The sequence below is a fragment of the Quercus robur genome, chromosome 2 (assembly GCF_932294415.1).
Source record: "Quercus robur chromosome 2, dhQueRobu3.1, whole genome shotgun sequence".
Lineage (NCBI taxonomy): Eukaryota > Viridiplantae > Streptophyta > Magnoliopsida > Fagales > Fagaceae > Quercus > Quercus robur.
The window spans coordinates 71,327,732-71,350,332 of NC_065535.1; the positions used below are offsets into that span (position 1 = coordinate 71,327,732).

General features: G+C 34.9%; 1 protein-coding gene and 2 pseudogenes across 1 annotated transcript; 2 read left to right on the forward strand and 1 right to left on the reverse strand.

Moving 5' to 3' along the window:
- The first annotated feature begins 5,829 nt into the window (after positions 1-5,829).
- On the forward strand, positions 5,830-9,224 carry LOC126714847 (uncharacterized; annotated as a pseudogene).
- A 364-nt stretch (positions 9,225-9,588) lies between these two features.
- On the forward strand, positions 9,589-17,575 carry LOC126714846 (phosphoenolpyruvate/phosphate translocator 2, chloroplastic-like; annotated as a pseudogene).
- Positions 14,109-20,247, reverse strand: LOC126714844 (G-type lectin S-receptor-like serine/threonine-protein kinase SD2-5). Its single transcript, XM_050415236.1, has 2 exons — positions 17,570-20,247; positions 14,109-14,412 (listed from the first exon to the last, which is right to left on the reverse strand). Exon 1 carries the CDS (start codon positions 20,056-20,058, stop codon positions 17,608-17,610), a length of 2,451 nt encoding a protein of 816 aa, XP_050271193.1. The 5' UTR covers positions 20,059-20,247; the 3' UTR covers positions 14,109-14,412; positions 17,570-17,607.
- Positions 20,248-22,601: the final 2,354 nt, after the last annotated feature.

Sequence of the window (22,601 nt, forward strand, 5' to 3'; positions counted from 1 at the left end):
AGTAGGTAGCTCTTTTGTTTTAAATCTTTTGATCTAAGAGCTGATCCTTGACCCCTATTGTAATGGATAATTTGAAGTGTCTTTCTGATCATGTTTCTGCTCATGTTTTTGTTGATCTTATTGATGCCGATGAAACTCTCCGTAAGAAATTATTGAAATCTATGAAAATTGCTAAGAAATTCAAGGAAGAGTTAAAATTGGCTAATCTTGAAAAAGAGGAATTGGTTGCTAGATTAGATGAATCTAATAAAAAGAATGAATTTTTGAGAAATCAAATTTCCTCTCAAGATGAGAAGATGAAAAGCTTGGACCAAGAGTTAGTTGAATCTAAAGCTAAAATTGAAAATTTGACTAGTACCAAGCCTGTTGATAACAGAAGTGTTTCTATTTCTCTTAAGTCTAAAACTGAGAAAGTTTATATCCCTCCTTTTAAAAGGAATAACAAAGAAAAGGCTTATTTTGCTAGGTTAGACAAAGGTAAAAGTTCTGATGTAGACGCTGAAGTTTATAAACCTAAGTCTAAACCTACTGTTAGAGAGCATAATAAATCTGTTTTTGTGCCTACTTGTCACCTTTGTGGTGTTGTTGGTTATATTAGACCAAATTGTTCTTTGTTGATGCAAAAACCAAAATCTGAGACTAGATTTGCTGTTAGGAATGCTGATGTTCCTAAAATTGTTCATGTTTGTCACTTTTGTGGTGTCTCCGGTCACATTCATCCTAATTGTCATAAACTGAAATTTAAGCATTCAGTGTTTCAATCTAGAATATGTGATAATATTTCTCCTGCCATAAGTTCATATAAATTGTTTCATTTTATTTTGCAAAATTTAAGCTTGTTGGCTTGTGAAAGGAATTTGCAGGATTTCAGTCTTTCTCAGAAGATTTGGTGTAATCCCTCAAATACACTGTGCTATATATGGATTTTCACCTACAAAGTCGAAGACTCGTGCTAGATGGGTGAGAAAAGATTCTCTAAGGTGAGTGTTGCTGACTTGTCCCTGATTTAATTCTTTCAATTATTTGTGGACATGTTTTGTTTCTGATTGGTTGTTTTATTTTTCTTGAGGTTTACATGAATTATGATATCTCTTTCTTAATTTAAAACATGCTTGACATTGTGGAGAAACTTGAATAGAATGTGTTATATATGTGCTAAGCTATTTTTGATTTTGTATGAGTATGTACTAGTTTGTATATTTACTCATAGGTTAATTAAAAAATTGATATTTTTTGTTTGTGTACCCTCAATAACTTAGTTAAGCACTGTCATACATTACATTTGCATTGTTCATTTAGCATAATGTGTGCTTTTTGTTTTTTGGTCATAAATTTTTTTAAAACCAAAGAGATTTTTGTGTTTTGTATTTTACATCTTGGATTTAAAATCAAGGATTGGCCATATTATCTTTACATAACATGTTTATGTACCTTGTTTAGCTTGGACAAGATTCACTGACCGGAACTAACCCCCGCCCGGTGACCAAGATCTAGCCTTTCAAACCCACGCTTTATAAGTGATATTGTTTGGGCCTTTTTACGTGCGAACCCAACACTATTATGGGTCGCTACAAATTGTGTCCTTACAATTGGCGTCGTCTGTGGGAAGGCTTGTGTGTTGGCACAGGCAGTAGGTTGAGACGGTCCCCTTGTCATTTCCAACAGCCGGTTGTAGTGTTCTAGCGTAAAGTTCCACTAGGGGCTACGTTCCTTTACTAGGAGCTGCGCTTCATAGCGTCAACAGCACGGATGGTTCTAGGGGCTTGGCCGAAGAGGTAATTTCCCTAAACCAAGGTCCCACACCATAGCCGAGGGGTTAACTCCCCCAACTACTTAAAAAATCAAGTTTTGGACAGAACCAAGGTATTGCATAGTCCTCGGACTCAAACCTATGGGGAAACCAACTACTTAAAAAATCAAGTTTTGGACAGAACCAAGGTATTGCATGGTCCTCAGACTCAAACCTATGGGGAAACCAACTACTTAAAAAATCGCAAGTTTTGGACAGAACCAAGGTATTGCATGGTCCTCGGACTCAAACATATGGGGAAACCAACTACTTAAAAAATCAAGTTTTAGACAGAACCAAGGTATTGCATGGTCCTCGGACTCAAACCTATGAGGAAACCAACTACTTAAAAAATCAAGTTTTGGACAGAACCAAGGTATTGCATGGTCCTCGAACTCAAACCTATGGAAAAGTCAGCTACTTAAGAAGAATTCTAAGTCGCTCAGTCCTCGGACCAAATACCAGAAAAGGCTAAGGCTATGAAGGTCATTAGGCAGATGGCGAAACGCCCTATTTTTCAGCGACCTGCAGGGGCTGTTCATTTTGGGTTATATATCCTCGGATGATTACTTCCTACACGGCATCGAGCATTCGGCCATCATCTCGTTCAAGTTTAGGGTATACAACTCATTTTCAGGTTGGTCTTATTGTACACGATAGCTCCAATAAGTTCATAATAACACCTTTTTTCTTGATAAGGGATTTCGGCCCTAAGTATTGTTTTCTCAGGTCGGCGTTATTATGCCAGACAGCTCTAATAAGCTCATCATAATATCTTTTTCTTTTTTCTTAGTAATGGTTTCTGCTCTAAGTATCATTTGTTCAAATCAGCATTACTATGCCGAATAGTTTCTATAAGCACATAGCAAGGTCTTTTTATTAACTGGGATTTCGACCCTAAGCATCATTCAGAATGTTAAAAAAAAAAAAAAAAAGAGAAGTCATATGGTAGTACGTCTATTCACGGCATAACCATTTCAAAAAGAAGAGGTAGAATATACGAATTACAGCGTACAATAGAGGGCTTAAACAAGCCTATATGGAAAACGAATTACAAAAACAATAAATAAAAAAAAAAAAAAAAAAAAAAAAAAAAAAACAACAACAACAACAACAACAACAAAAAACAACAAGACAAACAAACAGCCAGAGGTCTTTTTAAGCTCTGCTCCGAAGTCTTTTCAAATTCTGCCCCAGTAGCACCCATATTGAGAGGAGGACCTCCCTTGGTGGAAGAGGAGAAGAAAAGGAAGAAGGAAAAGCATCAGGATGGATCTGGTGATGGGAAAGAAGAAGAAGGGGAGGCAAAAGGAGGCACCAGTGAAGGAAGAGAGGAAGAAGCAGGGATACATTGTCCCTGCATCAGTCCTGACTCCTAACACGCTGGTGCTATGTTAGCTATGCTCATAAGAGAGCGGCTGGTACTGATAATGGGTGACCCCAGCTCAGTCGCACCAAAAGTTTGATGCGACGAGCCCCTGCTTCGAATTTTGGCTGAAGGGAGGATGAGAGGTATCTTGAGTCTCTGCCATCCCTGTCCTGACCGAGCCATCTTGAGCTTCGGAGAGACAGAACGCTTCTGAGAAGGATGTGATCTTTTCATCCCCACTTCTACTTCAAATGTGTCACACTATAAGCTGTGGCTATGCTGATAAGGAAGACTTAGAGCACAGCTTGAGGGTTGAGGCTTTAGGAAGGTTAAAGAGTCTTTACGCGAAGGGAATACCCTCTCGTTTGGCTTCTTATATGGAAGGTGAATTCAGTGGCATTTAATCCATACATATCTCCAAGAAGATTTGCAAGTAAGGTAGCGTCTGTTCAACTCCCCAATTTCATCTGTAACTGTTAGATTTGATTGGCCTCGTAAAGGAAATTTATTAAAGACGCGCCTCGTACATTGAAACAACGGGAGTGCATCGTGTGTAAATCTAGAAGAATGTCTCGTAACCCGGCACATTTCCTAAGCAGATGAATATACGCCAACATTAATGAAGGGCAGAGTTAAACGAACCGTAATAAAGGCTTGGCATCATCAAAACCCTCCTCTCCGACCAAGAGGTCGGATAGTAGGATTTTTAGGGGCTATTTTGGGGCCCAATAATTTGTGGCCCTGGCCCATTTTTACATTAGGGCCCAAGGCCTGAGCCGAGGAAGGGTATAGCCGAGGATGGGTAATAAAAGTCCAAATAGTCTTGAGACACAGCTAAGGATGATTTTGTCCTCAGCATATCCAAAGTCCCCTTGGAAGAAAAGGCAAAAACTGTATAGGAACAGTTTGGGAAAAAAATCTAAAAATATCTATGTCAATAGAGAAGGAGACGCTGGATAGTATGACGACCAAGGACAAAGGGAAAGCTGCCATTACTGCCATTCAATACTCTGCACCTGACAGAGCCATGCTCTTCAGCTTTTATAACCACCCCCAACCACTCTAGGTATGGGTTGACAGGACAGGTCTTAAGTCCTTGGAAAGTGAGCTTATACGTGGACGCTGGTGAGAGGATAACTGCCCATATAAAAGGATAAGAGAGGCAGTGTGAGAGAAGGGGGAGAACCCGTCCTCCCAGCCATGGTGTCCTAGAAACAAGGAGAATAAGAAGAGCATAGCGCTCCCCAGACTCCTCGGGCGAGATTCATTGACCGGAACTAACCCCCGCCCGGTGACCAAGACCTAACCTTTCAAACCCACGCTCTATAAGTGATATTGTTTGGGCCTTTTTATGTGCGAACCCAACACTATTATGGGTCGCTACAAATTGTGTCCTTACAGTATTCAATTTTCATTTTTAATATAAAAAAATAGAATTTGAATACAAAAACTGAATACAATTTTTTTATATTTTCATTTTCTTGAAAATGAATACAGTGAAATTTTCGTAAAAAATATCAAATCTGTGGATTCCATTATCACTGACTTGTCATATCAAAAGAAAAATAGAATTTGAATACAAAAACTGAATATAATTTTTTTATATTTTCATTTTCTTGAAAATGAATACAGTGAAATTTTCGTAAAAAATATCAAATCTGTGGATTCCATTATCACTGACTTGTCATATCAAAAGACACTTTTTCTCTCTATTTGTTGGTGGTTGTCATTAAAAAAAAAAAAAAAAAGTGAAGGGGAAGACAAAACAGAGAATGATGCCAAACAAAAAATATAGATGGAAACAAAAAATGAGAACAAGATTTGAATATGAAAGATGAGTATAGAATATGAAAATAGAAAATAAATACAACCTCAATACAAACCAAACAGGCCCTTAGTTACTCATAAATTTAAAAAAAAAAAAAAAAAATCCCTCTTATACGGTGTCGTTTAGGCTTATTTCTCATCTCACCTTAAAAAAAAAAAAAAAAAAACAAAACAAAACAAAATCAGCTTATGTTTTTTTGCAAACTTTGGTCGATCCACTCACACAAAACAGAGTGTCGGCGTCGACCTAAAGCTATGAAGCATGGACGCGGCACCTGAGGTACCGCACCGGCGTCGGACGCGGCCGGACGCGGCGACGCGCGAGGGACGCCGTTGCCCGCGTGTCCGGCCGCGTCCGACCGAGTCATGCCACGTGGCAGTCTCGATTTTCTAGCCGACTCACGCCGACTCGCGCCAATGCGCACCGTTTAAAGAAAACACTAAACCCTACTCACTCGTTTCTCACCTCTCTGCCTCACTCTCATTAGTTCTCTCATCACTACCTCTCTCTCATTCCGTCTCACTCTCTCTTGCTCTGATCTCTTGCAAGTTGTATTCTAATTTCCGAACATCATGAATGTTTTAGTTTCAATCTTGTGGGTTGTGTTTAATTTATGAACATCATGTTTTAGTTATTATCTACTATTGTCTATTGCTCTTAAATTTGGTATATATTTGTATAATGTAAAAAAATATGCTTAGCAATATATTAAAAATATAAATAAAAATATTTTTAATAATTTTTTAATCGCCGAGTCCCGCCGCACCCGCACCCACCTTTTTCAAAAATTGCCGAGTCCCGCACCCGCACCCGAGTCCCGAAACGCACCCGTGCTACATAGACCTAAAGAAGCCCAAGCCATCGCCGCCATTCGCGAGCAACCAGCGCCGCCGGAGCCCAAGGTCGGCGAAGTCATCAAAATAAACAACACTTTTGCTTCTGTTCTGTCTCTTCTTCGACCCCGAAACAACACTTTTACTTGTAAGTGCTTTTTTTTCTTGACTAATAATGTTGGTTCCTTACATTATTTCCATCTTTGATTTTATTTTGTTTTCTAATGTTTGTTAAAAAAAAAATTGTCTTGCTTTCATAATTTTGTGATGCTTGCACATATGGGTTTGTTTGTGTGCGTTTCATTGGTACTATATTATTGTTTCAGACTCGTTGAGTTTTCTATAATTTTGAACTTGGAAGCGACTTCGCAGCTTTGTTTTTGGTAGCAGTTTTTTATTTGATTGCTTTTTTGCTAAAAATTTGGTTGAGGTGAAGTTTTAAAAAGCTGTATTTGTATCTGAATTATCTTTGGGTGATTGTGGTGGAAGCTTGTCAATGAAGTAGCTATGTGCTTATTGAGCATTTATAGTATAGAGTTGATAACATTATGATTTGTATGAACTACATTATGGTAAATAATATTTATTATTATTATTGTTTATATCTGAGAGTTTGATGTAATTCCCATCCAATCAATGATTCTATTGTGCTAGAAGTTAACCCTTCATCTATCAGAAAACAAGATACTTTGTAGCATGGCAAACCACTCATAAAACATTACAATGAGTGGAGTGGGAATGCTCCAAAAATCAACCAAAGACAATGTGGGAATGCTGCCCAAACCTGTATTTCAATACGGGTTTTGCACACACTAGCCAAAATTGACTACATTCTAGGTAAAATATGAGCTAATGATTGAGATTCATTTTTTTAATTGGCATTTGAATTTGAATATAATAAGTGATAACACAGAAGTCTCACAATAGAATCATTATGCTTATGGGTAGAATCTCGCCTTCACCTTTCCCTTGGTTTTAATTTCACTTATAATAAAAAAGAAGATAAAGACATAACATTTGTCTCAAAATACATACAAAATTTGATTGAGATAGGGGGAGTTGTGCCTGTGACTAGATGAAAGCATTCTCCACTTCGCCTTTTCCTATCAAATGCCATGTCATGACTTGGAGATTTATTGCTAGAAAGTGAGGACTTTACTATTTTTAGTAGATATATTTTAAATTCTTTTTAATCTTTTTATTTGCTGAAGTTCATTTGATGCTCATTATAAATGTGATTTTAGGTGTCCCTGTTTACCAGCCTAGTTGCATGAATCTATTGTAGACTGGGATATAAGTTTCTTGGTTATATTACCTTTATGTTTACAAACCATGCTGTAGAGCAAAATTGACTATGGTTGTGTGAAACATGATAGCTTTTGTGTCTTTTTATTAATGGTCTCCTACAAACTTTGATGAGCAATATATAAATTATCACTCAGGATTTTTAAGGTTGATAAGTTTCAATTTCTCTAGATTCTTATAAATGTCAATTTGTCTTCCTCTTACTCTTTATTGAAATTTCATCATCACAGGTAGCTGTTATTGTAATTGATTTTACAAATTCAAGATTTCGAGGATGTTTCCAATTGATCCAACAAAAAAGATATCTTTTACTCGTCACATTTGTGATGGAGATTTGGTTATAGTCTATGAGAGGCATGATAACATGAAGGCTATTAAAGTATGTCAGGGCTCGGTACTCCAGAACCGATTTGGTGTATTTAAACATTCGGACTGGATTGGGAAGCCTTTTGGATCCAAGGTGTTTAGCAACAAGAATGGTTTTGTTTACTTGTTGGCTCCAACCCCTGAATTGTGGACTCTAGTTCTAAGTCACAGGACCCAAATTCTCTATATCGCTGATATCAGCTTTGTGATAATGTACTTGGAAATTGTCCCTGGTTGTATGGTTCTGGAATCTGGGACTGGAAGTGGATCTTTAACTACATCACTTGCAAGGGCTGTTGCTCCTACAGGACATGTCTACACATTTGATTTTCATGAACAAAGGGCTGCCTCAGCCAGGTAAGAAAGGAATATTTCCACTTGATCCACTTTGACTGGTTAATGTTTGTTTTTCTTGAAAGTAGACACTATTTTGAACGAGAGTTGTAAAATAAGATATTAAATACTTATGATCAAAGCTGAATTGGTAGTTGAATATCTGAACTGCATACGTGATCTATTTTGACATGATTTAAAATTAGGTTGTCTATTGTGTTGACTGTTGAGAAAGAATTTTAATTTCTTAGGTTCTCAAGATACTCAGTTAACCAATCTCAATTTATTTCTGAAAAGAAAATTTTTGGTTTCATTAATTATTTTTGGTATTATTCAAGGGAGTGCAATGGATTATGCCACTTGCATATGCCTTCAATTTGTTTTGTTTTGTTTTTTGTTTTTTGTTTTTTTTTTTTTTTAAATGAAGAATTTATGTTTTGAGAGATATGAAAATCTGCAGTAGCTGTAACTTATAGTGATAGGGAGGCATTATTTTTGTGTAGTAGTTGCCAGTGGCTTGAAGTGTAATTTCTCATTGAGCTCAAGTTTCGTTTTGTTATGAAGTATTTATAAGATATACTGAAATGTTGATTTGATCTTTTACTTTTTATAGAGAGGATTTTGAGAAGACAGGGCTAAGTAGTTTAGTCACTGTGGGAGTTAGAGACATTCAGGGTGAAGGATTTCCAGATGAATTTTCTGGGTTAGCAGATTCCGTCTTCCTGGACCTACCCCAACCTTGGTTGGCCATTCCTTCAGCCGGGAAAATGTTGAAGCCAGATGGGGTTTTGTGCTCCTTCTCCCCATGTATTGAGCAAGTACAACGAGCCTGTGATTCTCTTACATCAAACTTTACGGGTATGCTTTTGTGTAGCCATTTCCTCTATGTTTTCAGATTCAGGATTTTTTCCTGTTAAAAGTATCTTTCTTATTTAAAGAATTTTCTCCTTTTGCTCTAGCTATATTTTTCTACTTGATTGTGATTCAGTCACTGATGGATGCTCTTATATGTATATTCTGCTTGTGTGCCAGATATAAAGACATTTGAAATACTCCTTTGTACTTAACGAAGTTCGAGAAGTGAAAATGGATTACAGCCAGGGTGATGAAGCTAAGCCTGGGTCTATTCTTCCATGTAAGAGACCTCAACGTGCTATTGAAGGAGGCAATGAGCAAGACAAATTGAGTTCTCAAACAGTCATGGCTAGGCCTTGCAGTGAGGCAAAAGGTCACACTGGCTATTTGACATTTGCGAGACTCAAATGCCTCTCATGATGCGGATAGTCTTCCATTTTGTAGGATAGTGAGGGTTCTTATTCTTTTATCTGGTTCAGGTTCAGTCCAGGTCTCATGTAAGGAATTCTTTTGTCATTCAAAAGTTCTGAATATTTTGATGCGTGATTCATGGTTGCCTCCAATTTTTTGTTTTTGTTTTTTTTTTTTTTCAATTTCTTTCACATGGCATCTATTGGCCGCAATGTAAGTACTTGTAGGAGCAAATGAGTGTTTTATTTGCAGCCGTCAAGCCAATTCTTGGCATTTGATATGCACTAATTTTAGGAAAGACCTCTATTATTTATTTAAAAATCTCAACATTGTTGGGGTTTAAGATGACATTTAATGACCTCTCTTAGACCTAGGAGCTTTGTGCATTAGATATGACTTTTTTTGATCTCAACATTGTTCAATTCACCACTGGAACTTTCAACTCCAAAAGAAAAATCGACTTTCCCCTTATAACCCCACAAAATTGCTCTTGCAGGCTTCCCAAACTGTTGGAACTTGGCAAGCTGTTCTTCATTAGATGCAACTGGTGGTACATGGTAAATAAATTTACTCACAGGCTTCCAGCTCTCATAATTCGCTCAATGTTCTATACTTGCAAGAGAAAATCATTCAATACTTTGAGAGTAATATTTTTTCTTTCGCATAATAGTGGATCCCATTATAAATAAGAGTGGGGTTGCCTTTTCATCGTTATAGAATCTATAGATAGTAATTCCTTAGATTTGCATGATGCTGAATCTTTAAAATATTGATCCCAAATTGAAAGCCACATGTGCCCCATTTTTTTGTCTCAGCAAATATCTTACACAAGAGACTAGATTCTGGCATGTCCTCCATTCATTCCATCACTAGCTAACAACCACCCAACACTAGCATCCAAGCCACTGACTATCAAGTCTCTGCTTGTGGGCACCAGATTTTCATTACGACTTTACAATCATCCAAACCTGGAAACATACCATTACATCTTCGCTAACACATCAACGAGACAGTAAAAGTACCCCACCACGCATTGTTTGATCATTTATCCACAATTCATTTCCTCAAATTACATTACATTACAGTCTAGTTTTATATTTGTCTACTTTTAGGAAATATCTTTGGTAGAACCTGTCTTTTAGTTCCAAAGTCGATGACTTCACGTGACAAGTCAGATAATCCATTTTCTAGTACTGTTTAATCTTTCTTATCCATAATGAGGTGATTCATATAATCACTGTCATACTCGTGTTTGTGTAATCCACACGTGATTTTTTTTTTCAGACAAAATATTTTTAGAAAAGAAAATCGTATTATTTTCATCTCCCTTATAAAGTAAAACAACATTTTAAGTGTATTAGTATATTTTTAAATCTTCATTAAAAATTATGCTATTTAAAAATTATAATCCGATGTAAATAAGGAGTAAGACAATCATCACTATATTCATATAAAAGGATATTTGAATCCGGTACATTTTTGTTTGAAATATTAAGAGATTTCTGAAAAAAAAAAAAAAAAAAAAATCAAAGGAAAATATTGAAGCGGCAATTATCAGTAATCAATAACTTCCATGCTTTCACTTCTATGAATCTTGTTTATTTTTGACTTAGTTTATAGGTGTGTAATAAAAGTGGTTTAAATAATAAAATTATGTGAAAATAATATGGGTAAATTCTACCCACTGTTCTTGAGGTTTGGAGAAATGACATTTTATTCTAAACCTTAATAAGGGAAAAAAAAACACTCATATTCTTTGAGATTTTAGAAAATCAACACATTAGTACATTAGTTATTCCGTTATAAAATAGTAAAAAAAAAAAAATTCCTTAGACCAAATCCTAATTAGTTTAAACTACCCTCCAAATCCAAACGCGGTCGTTTTTGTCCCCCCCGCCCATGCAACGTTAAGACCTCTGTTTCTCTGTCCCATCTGGTCTTCAACTCCACAAGATGCAGAGCACTCTGTTTTCTCTGTCTCTCTCAACCCCATTTGTCAAACCTCCAAATCCAAATCCTAAAGGACCTAAACCCAATCTCTCACACCTCTCACACTCATCGTCTTCGACACAATTCAACCTTAATTCCACTCATGGACTCTCACAGCAAAGTCCTGTGTATGCATTTTTTTCATCATGCTTTAACATGCGAGTATGCAGTTCATTTTTTGTTTCAAACCAAAGAAACAACAGTTTTAAGGCCAGAGTTGCTTCGGTGCCCGAGTACACGGGTGATACCGTGAAACCAAGTGGTGTGATTAAGACATCGCAGCTAGGCTTTATGTTTGGAATTTGGTACATTTTGAATATCTACTTCAACATCTATAACAAGCAGGTTCATCATCTCTATCTTTATCTCCAGTTTTCTTTTTCAAGCAAGATAAAACTTAATGGAAGCAATAGTACCCATTGATTGAAGAGCTAAATTATTTTTCTGGTTGCCTCAGAAAACTTTAAAAAGAAAGAATTAAAATTTTGATTAGATACCTTCCTCTTTTTTTATTATTATTTTTATAACAAAAAGTCTACCAATTATTTAGTATAGTTGGGAATCCAAACAGGTGAGTAGAATTTTTTACTTATGTCTCTTTACATGTGTTTGGTTGCTGGGAAATTTTGAGAGTTATAGATTTTTAAGAGTAAAGTATTTGTCGGTTATATTTTTACAATTATCAAATGGGGATATAATTCTGTAACATTGCTACAAGATTGTCATAGTTGGTAATGTCTTAGGGCCTGTTGGTTGCTTAGAATTTCATATTTTGAGAGTTATAGATTCTTGAGAGTCAATAGGTCACTTCTATTTTACGGTATCTAATGGAAATACAATTCTGTAACATTGCTACTTATCAAAAAAAAAAAAATGTAACATTGCTATAAGATTGTCATATTTAGTGACTTTTGAGGCTTGTTCAGTTGTTGAAAATTTCAATTTTTGAGTTATTCTTGAGAGTGAACAATTGGTTAGTTATATTTTACAATATCTAATGTAGATACAATTGTGTAACATTAATAGAAGATTGTTATTTGTGGTTAATCTCAAGAATGCTAGAATTTGAATGCCACTGCTGATTTATTTATAGGTTCTAAAAGTCTATCCATTTCCTGCAACGGTCACAGCATTTCAGTTTGGCTTTGGGAGTTTGATGGTTGCTTTGATGTGGGCATCTAACTCTTATATCAGACCAAAGATTACTCCTCAACAGGTACTTTGTTATTGTGATAAAATTGTTTTGTATATTTTTGCTTCTGTTTGATTATGGGTTTTATAAACGTATTCACTTTCAGCTTGCAGCAATTTTTCCTTTGGTTGTGGCTCACACGTTGGGGAACCTCTTGACCAACATTAGTCTTGGGAAAGTTGCTGTTTCATTCACTCACACAATCAAAGCTATGGAGCCCTTTTTCACTGTTGTACTCTCTGCCTTGATTCTTGCTGAGGTGAGGGGTTCTGCCCCAAATTTTTTTTTCTTGTTTTCATTTGGAGATATTATTGGCTGACTGGATGGCTCAATGATATAATTTTGAGAAGTGGAAAATGCGTTTAGACTCCTGTAATGGCTTACTACCAGTTCTAATGAGTTATTCAGGACTTAAACTGAGTAGATATTTAGTTGAGATGCAATTCACAGGGTTTGCATGGATTAATATATTCAAAACAGTAAATAACTGACACACACACACACACACACACAAAACAAGTATATGTTCATGGAGTGAAGACCAAATGGTAAAGAACTCTGGGCCCAAGCAGTCCTCAATCCTAATTACCACAATTCATATTACAATTTTAAAACCCAAAAAATACAAATAAATTTGTCATGGAATTAGCCAACACTAACAATCCTAACAAGAAACATATAGATATGGTTGTGTGCAACAATATTGGAGAGTTGTTGATGTCATCTTCCCATTTCATGCCTAGTCTTGAGATGTTTGCTAACTCTCTTTTAAACTCTTCTTTAGTGAACCATTCAGTTTAGTCTATTCATTCTTGCTTTTGTGCAAATCAAAGTGCCAAAAGGTATGATCAATGAAAGACATTTCATATATATCAATAATTATCAGCAGCATGAAAGGAAGAATTTGGACCTATCTCCAAGTCTTCTGCTTGAATCCTTTGGGAAATTCATTTATATATCAATGCAAGACCTTTATAATTTCCAAAGTCATTTATCTGGGTGTTAAAAGTAAATTGTTCCTCTTAGTAATAACTTAAGTATAATGTTAAAAGTTATATGTTCATCTTAGTAATACCTTTAGTAAAATTAGAAATGCTAATGGATACTTTCATCATGATAGGAAGAGTAATATAGGCATCTGGAGTCCTTAAATAGCAAGAAACTAATTTGAGCCACATTGGTGGTCCTTCATTTGTCCTTTTATAGGTCCTTTATATAAATTGATAATTTGAAATAAAAACATGTATTCTTGAGCAATTGTCACTTAAGATGATTGATTGCAAGCCACCTTTTCCCCTAATCCTGTGATACATGTGCTTTCTAGAATTCATTATTCTTGTGACCATGGAGATCTATACTAGTGCAGTTAGTCTATGAAAGTGCTTGACTAATGACTAGCACATATTCATAACAAATAACACTCTCCAGTTAATCTATATCTATGATAATTTGATTTTTTTGACCATACTGTGCACACAGAGGCCTACTCTTTGGGTAGTTTCTTCCCTTGTACCAATTGTAGGTGGAGTGGCATTGGCATCTTTCACTGAGGTCTCTTTTAATTGGTAAGAGAACACGCTGCAGTTGTCTCATTAAGGAGTATGCAAACACCTTTTTCTTTTGCATAGAGGTTTCTTCTGATAGAACTCCATATAGATTCTGCTAATAGATAAAACAATTACATTTTTTGAAATATTTAGGCCTGGTACTGACATGTCACTCACCCCCCCTTTTGAAACAGGACTGGCTTTTACAGTGCAATGGCTTCCAATCTGACAAATCAATCCCGTAATGTATACAGCAAAAAGTTAATGGTTAAAAAGGAGGTGCAAAACCCAGATGCAAGTCATATATATTTATGCCTTTGAATTACTATAGGTTCACAAGTAACTGTATTAGTAGAAATGGAAGCATTAGTTCACTTATGCAGTTGTCGCACAATTATTTGGTTAAATCTGTAATGTCAAGGAGAGTTATTGTAGATCATATATTCTAATTTTTCTAACCAGGTTTTATTCATAAAACAGGAATCTTTGGACAATATCAATCTCTTCTCAGTAGTAACCATTATTTCTTTTATCCTGTTGGCTCCTGTGGCTATTTTCTTGGAAGGTGCTAAGTTTACTCCTTCATTCCTGCAATCTGCAGTAAGTAGTACATATAAATAGTGAGATTATACTAACTGAACTTTACTATAATCAATCAATACAATAAAAGAAGAGACCATCCTGCATCAAACAGTAATCTTTTCTCCTTGTTCTAGGCAAATCAAGGTTTGAATGTTAGAGAACTATGTGTGAGATCGCTTTTGGCTGGGTTCTGCTTCCATGGTTACCAGCAGGTGAGGTCTATGATTATTTGTGCCCAGTGTCTGTTTACTTAGTATACTGCATATGATAAATGTGCATAGTGCTCTCTCCTTTTTTTCTTTTTTCTTTTTCAATTGTGCTTTGCTTGATTGTTGATTTCCTGTTATGTTAATCATATTCTACTATGGTAGAATTCACTCGTGGTTCTGCTAGTGTGTGATGACAAATTCAAATGCCAAAGCTCAAGATTTTCTGAGCATGAATTCTACAAAACTATTCATTTTATAGAGATTTAGCATGATAGCAATTACTCAAAAAGCTGTGAAAAACTCAAATCAAACTTCTTGAAAACTTGAGACTGCTCCAAAAGCCTGTTTCTCTATTCCAGTGATTTTTCAATAGAAACATCAGAAGTTAAGTATTTAGTAGTGGCAAAAAATTGATAAATACTGCTCATATCTAAAAAAATTTCTTTTATTGAACTAAATCCCTATCATTGGTGCCATGTTGCACATATAAATTGTCAAATGGTACTACAATTTTTTTTCCTCTCCCAATCATAATTCATTGGTCAATTGCTATAAGTTCTCCCTGAATACTATTTATCTTTCCGCATCGTATGGTTATTTTTTCAATAAGCTCTCCAAATGGGGGCTTAAGCTTCCTTTGTTCTAAGAGCTTGTAAACCTTAATCTACTTTTGATGGTTGATCATTAAAAGAAATCATGTGTATTCATTTGTGAAAGTGTATTTCTAGAAGTAACTCAACCACACATTTGTAACTTAGATTTTAGAATAATTTACAATTTTTTAAGAATTACATTCTGAATCCAAATGATGCTACTTCCTTAGAGAACAAATTTGTGTCATGGCTACCATGCATGTATTTGGACCCTTTTCTCCAGACCTTTCCCATGAAATTTCTGAGAATTTATTTAATTTATACTTAAAAAATTAACATCTTAGTTGTTTCTGCTCTTGATTAGAAAGCTCATATCAAGATGAACATACACATTCCGACAATTTAGTTTTGGAAGGGAAAGATAAATAGAGAGTCAAAGTTTCACACGTGTTAAATTTATTCAAAGTTCAACAGAGATCTATTGCAAAGAGGACTTAGCCCTCAAGATTATTATTTCCTTATTTCATGGAGGTTGAGCATGTCACACTCTGGCACTAGATTTCATGCTGGCAAAAGACTACTCAAAGTCTGCCATTCAAGTATCCAAGAGCCATCCTTGCTATGGTAGCAAGGATGGCTCTTGGAACCACTGTTTTTCACATTTTTGTTGATAGGAAAATTTCTTGGAAAAAGGATCTTCTCCATTTCAAATAGATCAATTTCATAGTTCATGTTAAATATTACAAAGTTAAAGGTTTATCTAGTGCCACGTCAGTGAAAATTTTAAATGTTGTGACATTGATCTAGCAAATAAAATCTTAGTCATGAAATGAAGTCTTCAGCAATGGTCCAGTAAGCATAATCATCTGAGCTAATCGTTCTAATTTATAAATGGATCAATTTAACAGATAGACATTTGGAGCTCATTTTTTATTCTTAGGACCCAGCCTTCCTCTGCCAATGTTCTGTTATAGCATATGGAATATGTTCTGAATTAAATGAGTTTCAAGAACAAATTAAAAAAATAAAAAATAAAATAAAATTTTGTTGAGAATTTTATCAGAATATATGTTCTTTAGCACCATATGAAAATATTGTTTCCACTTTATGAAGAACAATAGCCAACTTTGATACAATTTTGATACAATATTACTGTATATCGATTCTACTAATTTTTGTCTGGCAGGTCTCCTATATGATATTAGACATGGTATCACCGATCACCCATGCAGTGGGAAATTGTGTGAAGCGTGTGGTGGTCATAGTCTCCTCAATTATCTTCTTCCAAACCCGTCTCACCCATAAACTCCCTGGGTAAATTCTCATTACCATTTGGTAACAAATGAAAGTTGTTTTATAATAAGCTTATACATATATTTGAAGTTTCTCTTCTATCTATGATCTGTCCTACTTCTTTTACATGCAAGTTGATTTGCTTTTGCTGCAGGAACTGCCTTGGCTTTTGCTGGAGTCTTCTTGTATTCAAGAGCAAAATGGATAAAGCCAAAGCCAAAGCCAAAGCCAAAGCCAAAGCCAAAGCCAAAGGCTGCTTGAGTTTATACAGAAGATAGCAACTTTAACCATTTAAAAGAAAATTTCCACATGTTAATTGTGAATATTATTTTTGTGCCAATCATATTGCTTGCTTTCTAACACAGGGTCTTCCTTGAAAGAATAGAGAAGAATCTTCTTCACATCTCATGCAAAAAGTGAATCAACATCATTCTCATTGTAAATTTTGAATGATGTTTGTCTGGAAAGCATGCAACTCTATTTCAAGACTCTTGAACCCCAACTTAGAAGCTAGGATCAGCCCAGCACTCAGCAATGACGCTGGAAGAAGTCCCAATCAATCTAGAGAATCTGCAAATCCAGTTATCCAGAGAGTCTCTAAATATACCACCAGCTCCTGCTTTCCCAGGACTTCCCCAAAAAGCCCCACCAGTGTTAAGCTTAACACAGCCCTTCACTAGGTCTCTGGCACCTACCTTCGAGGTTTGTTTAATTTTGAGCACAAATTCTGGGAATACCCATCCTATTCCAAATGGATTTATTAAATCTACAGTCCTTGAGAATGTGAATAATGGATTCATTACCTAGTTGCAAACAGAATAAGTACTTAATGACCCTCTTGGAAAGGACCTATCTGACTAGGACACTATCCAGCACACACAGCCACAGTAAAATCTAAGTTCTGCTACTTCAGTTCAATCTTACATAAACAATACTACTATATAATACGCATATGATTGAAACACAACAATACAACAACTGAACAAAGTATACAACTCTTCCTCTCTTTTAAAAAGGTCTACAACTCAAACTTAAATTTTAAAGTCAAATGACAAAATAAAAGTATGGAAATTACCTCATTTCTCAAGCAACAAAAGATTGTATAGTGAAGAATCATCGTGGTCCTGATAGAATTGAAGGCAATACTGTAGTAGCAGCAATAACATGCACTTCTTGGTTATCAACTCCAGCTCTTGCATTTAGTAAAGGTGGATTTGAGAAGAAATAGTCTAGGTTTGATTCAACATTCACAACACCCTCAAAGACCTTAACCACCATGGACATAGAAGGCCTCTTTGTGAAATCACTTTGCAAACACCATGCTGCAACCCTCATCATATTAACAACTTCTTCTCCATGCAATTGCATATCTTCACTGTTCTTATCAACCAAATCCAATAATTGGTCCTCCTCAATATTTTTCTTGAATAGATCAAGTAGATGCATTGCTTCCTTTGGTTGAGAATGATCAAGGTTTCTCCTTCCACACAATATCTCCATAAGTACTATTCCAAAGCTATATACATCAACTTTTTCTGTAATTACTGAACTCAACCATTCTGGAGCCATATAGCCAGGAGTCCCTCTCATAGTCGTTACAACTTGGCTTTGCTCACGATCAACTAGTTTAGACAATCCAAAATCAGAGACTTTTGCATTAAAATTCTCATCTAAGAGGATGTTATGGGGCTTTATATCTAAATGAACTATCTTTTGCCTACATTCTTCATGTAAATAAGTTAGCCCCCGTGCTATTTCAATGATGATCTTCTTTCTATGTTTCCAATCAAGCAGCATCTCTGAATTTTTGTGAAATATCCATCTATCTAAAGACCCATTAGGCATGTATTCATAAACAAGAAGCCTATGAAATTTCTCAGCACAAAATCCAATTAGTCTTACCAAATTGAAATGATGAGTGCTACCAATTGTCTCAACCTCAGCTAAAAATGATTTTTTGATTTGACTAAAACCATCAAGACGCTTCACTGCAACCTTAGTGCCGTTAATTAGAGTCCCTTCAAAAACTGTGCCAAATCCTCCCTCACCGAGCTTCTTATTGAAATTTTCTGTTATGGTTTGCAACTCATCATAAGAATATCTTGTGGGCATTCCTGGTACATGATCCAAATGATACTCCTCATCTTCATCAGCATCTTCCTTGTTCCGAATTCGAAAAACAAAGAGTCCAATTAGAAACAAAACAAGCAAAGATCCAAGGCTGGATCCCATTATTATTCCAAGAGGATGTTTATTCTTTCCATGGTTTGTCAGCTGTTGAGGAGGAACTGCACTTGGGACATTCTGCACCTTAATGTATACTTTATGGTTGGTATTTTCTATGGTAATGGCATTAAGTGAAAAAATTTCAGATTGTAAATAGCAACGCCCACTGGAATAATATATAGCAGCTTTGCACGAACAATTTTCTAAGCATGCCTCTGTACAAGTCCTTAAACTTATATTTTGGTAGTTAGGATTTTTTTCTGGGATGGATGTATCTAAAAGGGGAAAGTATGTGATGTTCTGGATCTCTAAAAGAATTTGATTTTTGGAAGCATCACAAGACAAGGGAATAACAAGGGAGCATCCAAGGTCAAGCCGCCTGTCTTTGATTGGTTGAAAGTAGCTTGTCCCATTTATGGGTCCAGGACAACTACATCCGCCATTTATACAAATACCATAACTGCCGCAAACCGTAGGGTAAGCACATAAATCCTTAATTTGGAAAAGATCATCTACTTCTTGCCAATCCTGATGATAAACTCTCGTGTGTCCATCAGGCTCCAATCTCATGTACTGCATTAATGATGATGTTGTAGGATTGGATAAAATAACAAATGAGGAATTTGTCCCAGTAAAGTATATTAAGCCCGAACTATCAAATTGAACATAACTGATAATGTTAGCAAGAGATGGTAGATAAGACCAATAGCATAGGGGAGGATTAGAATTGATATAAGCAAACAACCCTCTAGTGGTAATAGAGAGCGAAAACAGTCCTCCTTCACTTGTGAGTTGCTGTCCTGGCACCAACTTTTGCCCAGAAAACAACGTGTCAGTTGGCCAAGATGGGTGATCAAAAGACTGCCAAATTGTAGCATTATTTTCATCCAATAGCATGAGGTTGCAATTGTCGGTTAAGTTTATGGCAGCCACAGATTTGTTGCTGATGTTTGTGGACCAAGCAACCGTTCCATCAGCATCTTGTAACACCAAACCTCTTTCTGAATTGAGCTTTAAAGTCGCACTAATGCTAACAGGATTCTTTGAGTTGGCAGACCATAGTACTTGTGGATCATCATTGAGAAGGAAAGTGGCAAAGCGAGAACTGTTGCACGTTTGATTACAGAAGAAGCCACAAAAACAAGCATGTCCATAGTCTGGATCACCGGAGGATCTACTGGCAAGTATAATTGTTGCATCAGCTTTCAGTAAATCGCCAACGGGCTCTCTGTTGGTCCATGAAGTAGTAGAAGAGTTTACAGTCAGATAACCGTTGGCCAGAACTATGACGGAAAAAAGAACAAGATACAGAAGAACAGTACAGCAAGCCCAACCCATTGTATGTTACAACACGTATACAGTGCTAGAAGAAAGAAAGGCAAAGCCGACTCTGGACAAGGAAAATGAGATGGAATTATGACTAGCTAGCATAGTTTTGAATTCACAACTTGACGACAATAAATAATGTAATTTCAGAGATCCTTCACTGGTTGAATGGTTGACCTACAAAATCAACCTCAGTCCACAAACACATGGAACCCCTGACTTGATTTTTTTTTTTTTTTTTTTTAATTTTTATATATAATTTTTTATTAGTATAATTTACTCATAAAGATATGTTTGTACACTTTATCTTAAATCTTGCACACCCTAACCACATATTAGTCCAGTCTAAAATCAAACAATAACATAGATCACAAGTCTCTCTAAGAGTAAAAAGAGAATGTTTGTAAGTCGTAGGTGTCTCTCTTTATAAATTTATATTATATGTGTGTGAGTGTGTGTCTAATACTGATTGTGAGTGTTATTTTTTATTTTTTATTATATTATTTGCGTGAATTGTGATGTATGTAAATGTGTGGTGTACTACAAATATAATATAACTTTATATAATTTAATAATTAGAAAATACGGAAGGTTTGCTACATATGTGTATATTATTATCATGTTATATAAAAGCAGAGACCTCATATGGGAGTGTATGAGGTCTTGCCAAGTAGCGCTCTAATTTACCTCTTTCATTAAGTTTTTCTATATCAATATGTGCTGTGATGGTCCCAAGTATTTTCACTTTTTCAATTTTCTATTAAAAAGTGAGAATACACAATTTGACCAATTTGCCAATATTTCATACTTTTTTCTTTTTTGATGAAATTTCATACTTTTCTCACAACCCATAATTTTGAGAAAAGTTTGTGTTTTAGAAATTTTCTTAGCACAATCCTTCAGATGGTCCAATTATTTTTTCAAAGAAGACCTTTCTTTTGAAGAACTTGTATTAATGCAATCCTTCTATGTACAACTCTCTCTTCTTCCCTTTCCCTTCCCTTACTTTTTTTCTCTCTTCTTTCTTTTTCATCTCCCTTACAACCAAATAGGATATTAGTTTCCAAATTCAGCTAATAAAAAAAAATGTTTTGAATATATTAATAAAGAGAGTCTAAATTTGGTAAGAATAGAGTGTAAAATTCATGTTTTACACTATCTAATAAGAGATGTCACATCAGCTTTTTACTTAAAATTCAGTGCATAATACCACAATTAATAACATCTTAATAAACTCCCAATTTGATTGAATTTTCAGATGAGTATTATAATTGTTTGAGCGTGATTGTGCTTATTCTTTAATACATGATAAGATGATGTGGTATGTTGAGATTGGAGGATGTAAAACTTGGGTTTCAAACCACATCCTTATAGAATTTAATTTTTAATAAAAATATGTAAAAAAAAATGTTTGATTATCGTTTTAGTCTTTAACACTTATACTATGTATCAAAATGGTTTTTAACATCTTAAATGTGTCAATTTTGTTTCTAAACTTTTGGTATTGTGTCAAAATAATCCTTATTATTAAGCGGTACATGAAAAGAATTGATTTATATAATATTAATATCAAAACAATATTTTTATGCCATCTAAGCTATCATTTGAATTACCATGTGTCCTTAATTAGAAAATAAAATAAAATACTTGAAAATATATTAATTGCATCTCCATAAGTAAATGAGATGTCATTTTATTAGCAAAAATTGAAAATTTCTTTTCTTTTCTTTTCTTTTCCTCTGCTTTCTCAGCAACCAAATGGGGTTTAAGTCTTGACTTTTTAGTTAAAGTTCTCATGAACATAATCTAAAAAACATACTATTTACCTAATTTTAAAATGAAAATTTAAAAAAACGAAACAAAACAAAAGGCCAAATGTCAATTTTTTACATTATCATTTTTTTAAGAAGTTAAAGTTATTACCAATTATATTATAAAAATCTTGTAAACTAACATGGTAATGAATATAATTAGTGTCATGTCAACAAGGTAATAAATCAATTTCCTAATTATTTTTCTATTTTGTGTTTAAAAATTGATACATCCATTTAATAAAAGTAGTGCGTAACCCTGTGCATATGCACATGTACATTTAAAAGCAATCACAATTATATACATGATTTAGAATTTAATTGGATCTAGACTCTTCAATTTTTGTACTAAATAATTCACTTGCTACAAAAATTAAAAAATTAGATGGGACACGTGGCTTAAAATTAGAATCTAATTGAATTTAGACTCTTTGATTTTTGCACCTAATAATTTACTTTGACACACAAATTTAAAAATTAGATAAGACACGTGGCTTAAAATTAGACTCCAATATATAAATGTATAGCAACCTACCATCACTTTATTTAAAACTAGTTTATAACCCCATGCATATGCATGGATACACTTAAAGATATACAATAATATGCATAATATAATTCCTATATATATAATTTAAATACTATTGGTAATCATTTTTATATTCTGTTAACTCTTCAAAAAAATTTGTAAGGATATTATTAGATATAAAACGTAAATTGTCAATATTTATTTATTTATTATTG

What these genes read in the sequence shown, in the direction of transcription:
- LOC126714844 (XM_050415236.1), bottom strand. Translation starts at nt 20,058, where the DNA reads ATGGGTTGGGCTTGCTGTACTGTTCTTCTGTATCTTGTTCTTTTTTCC.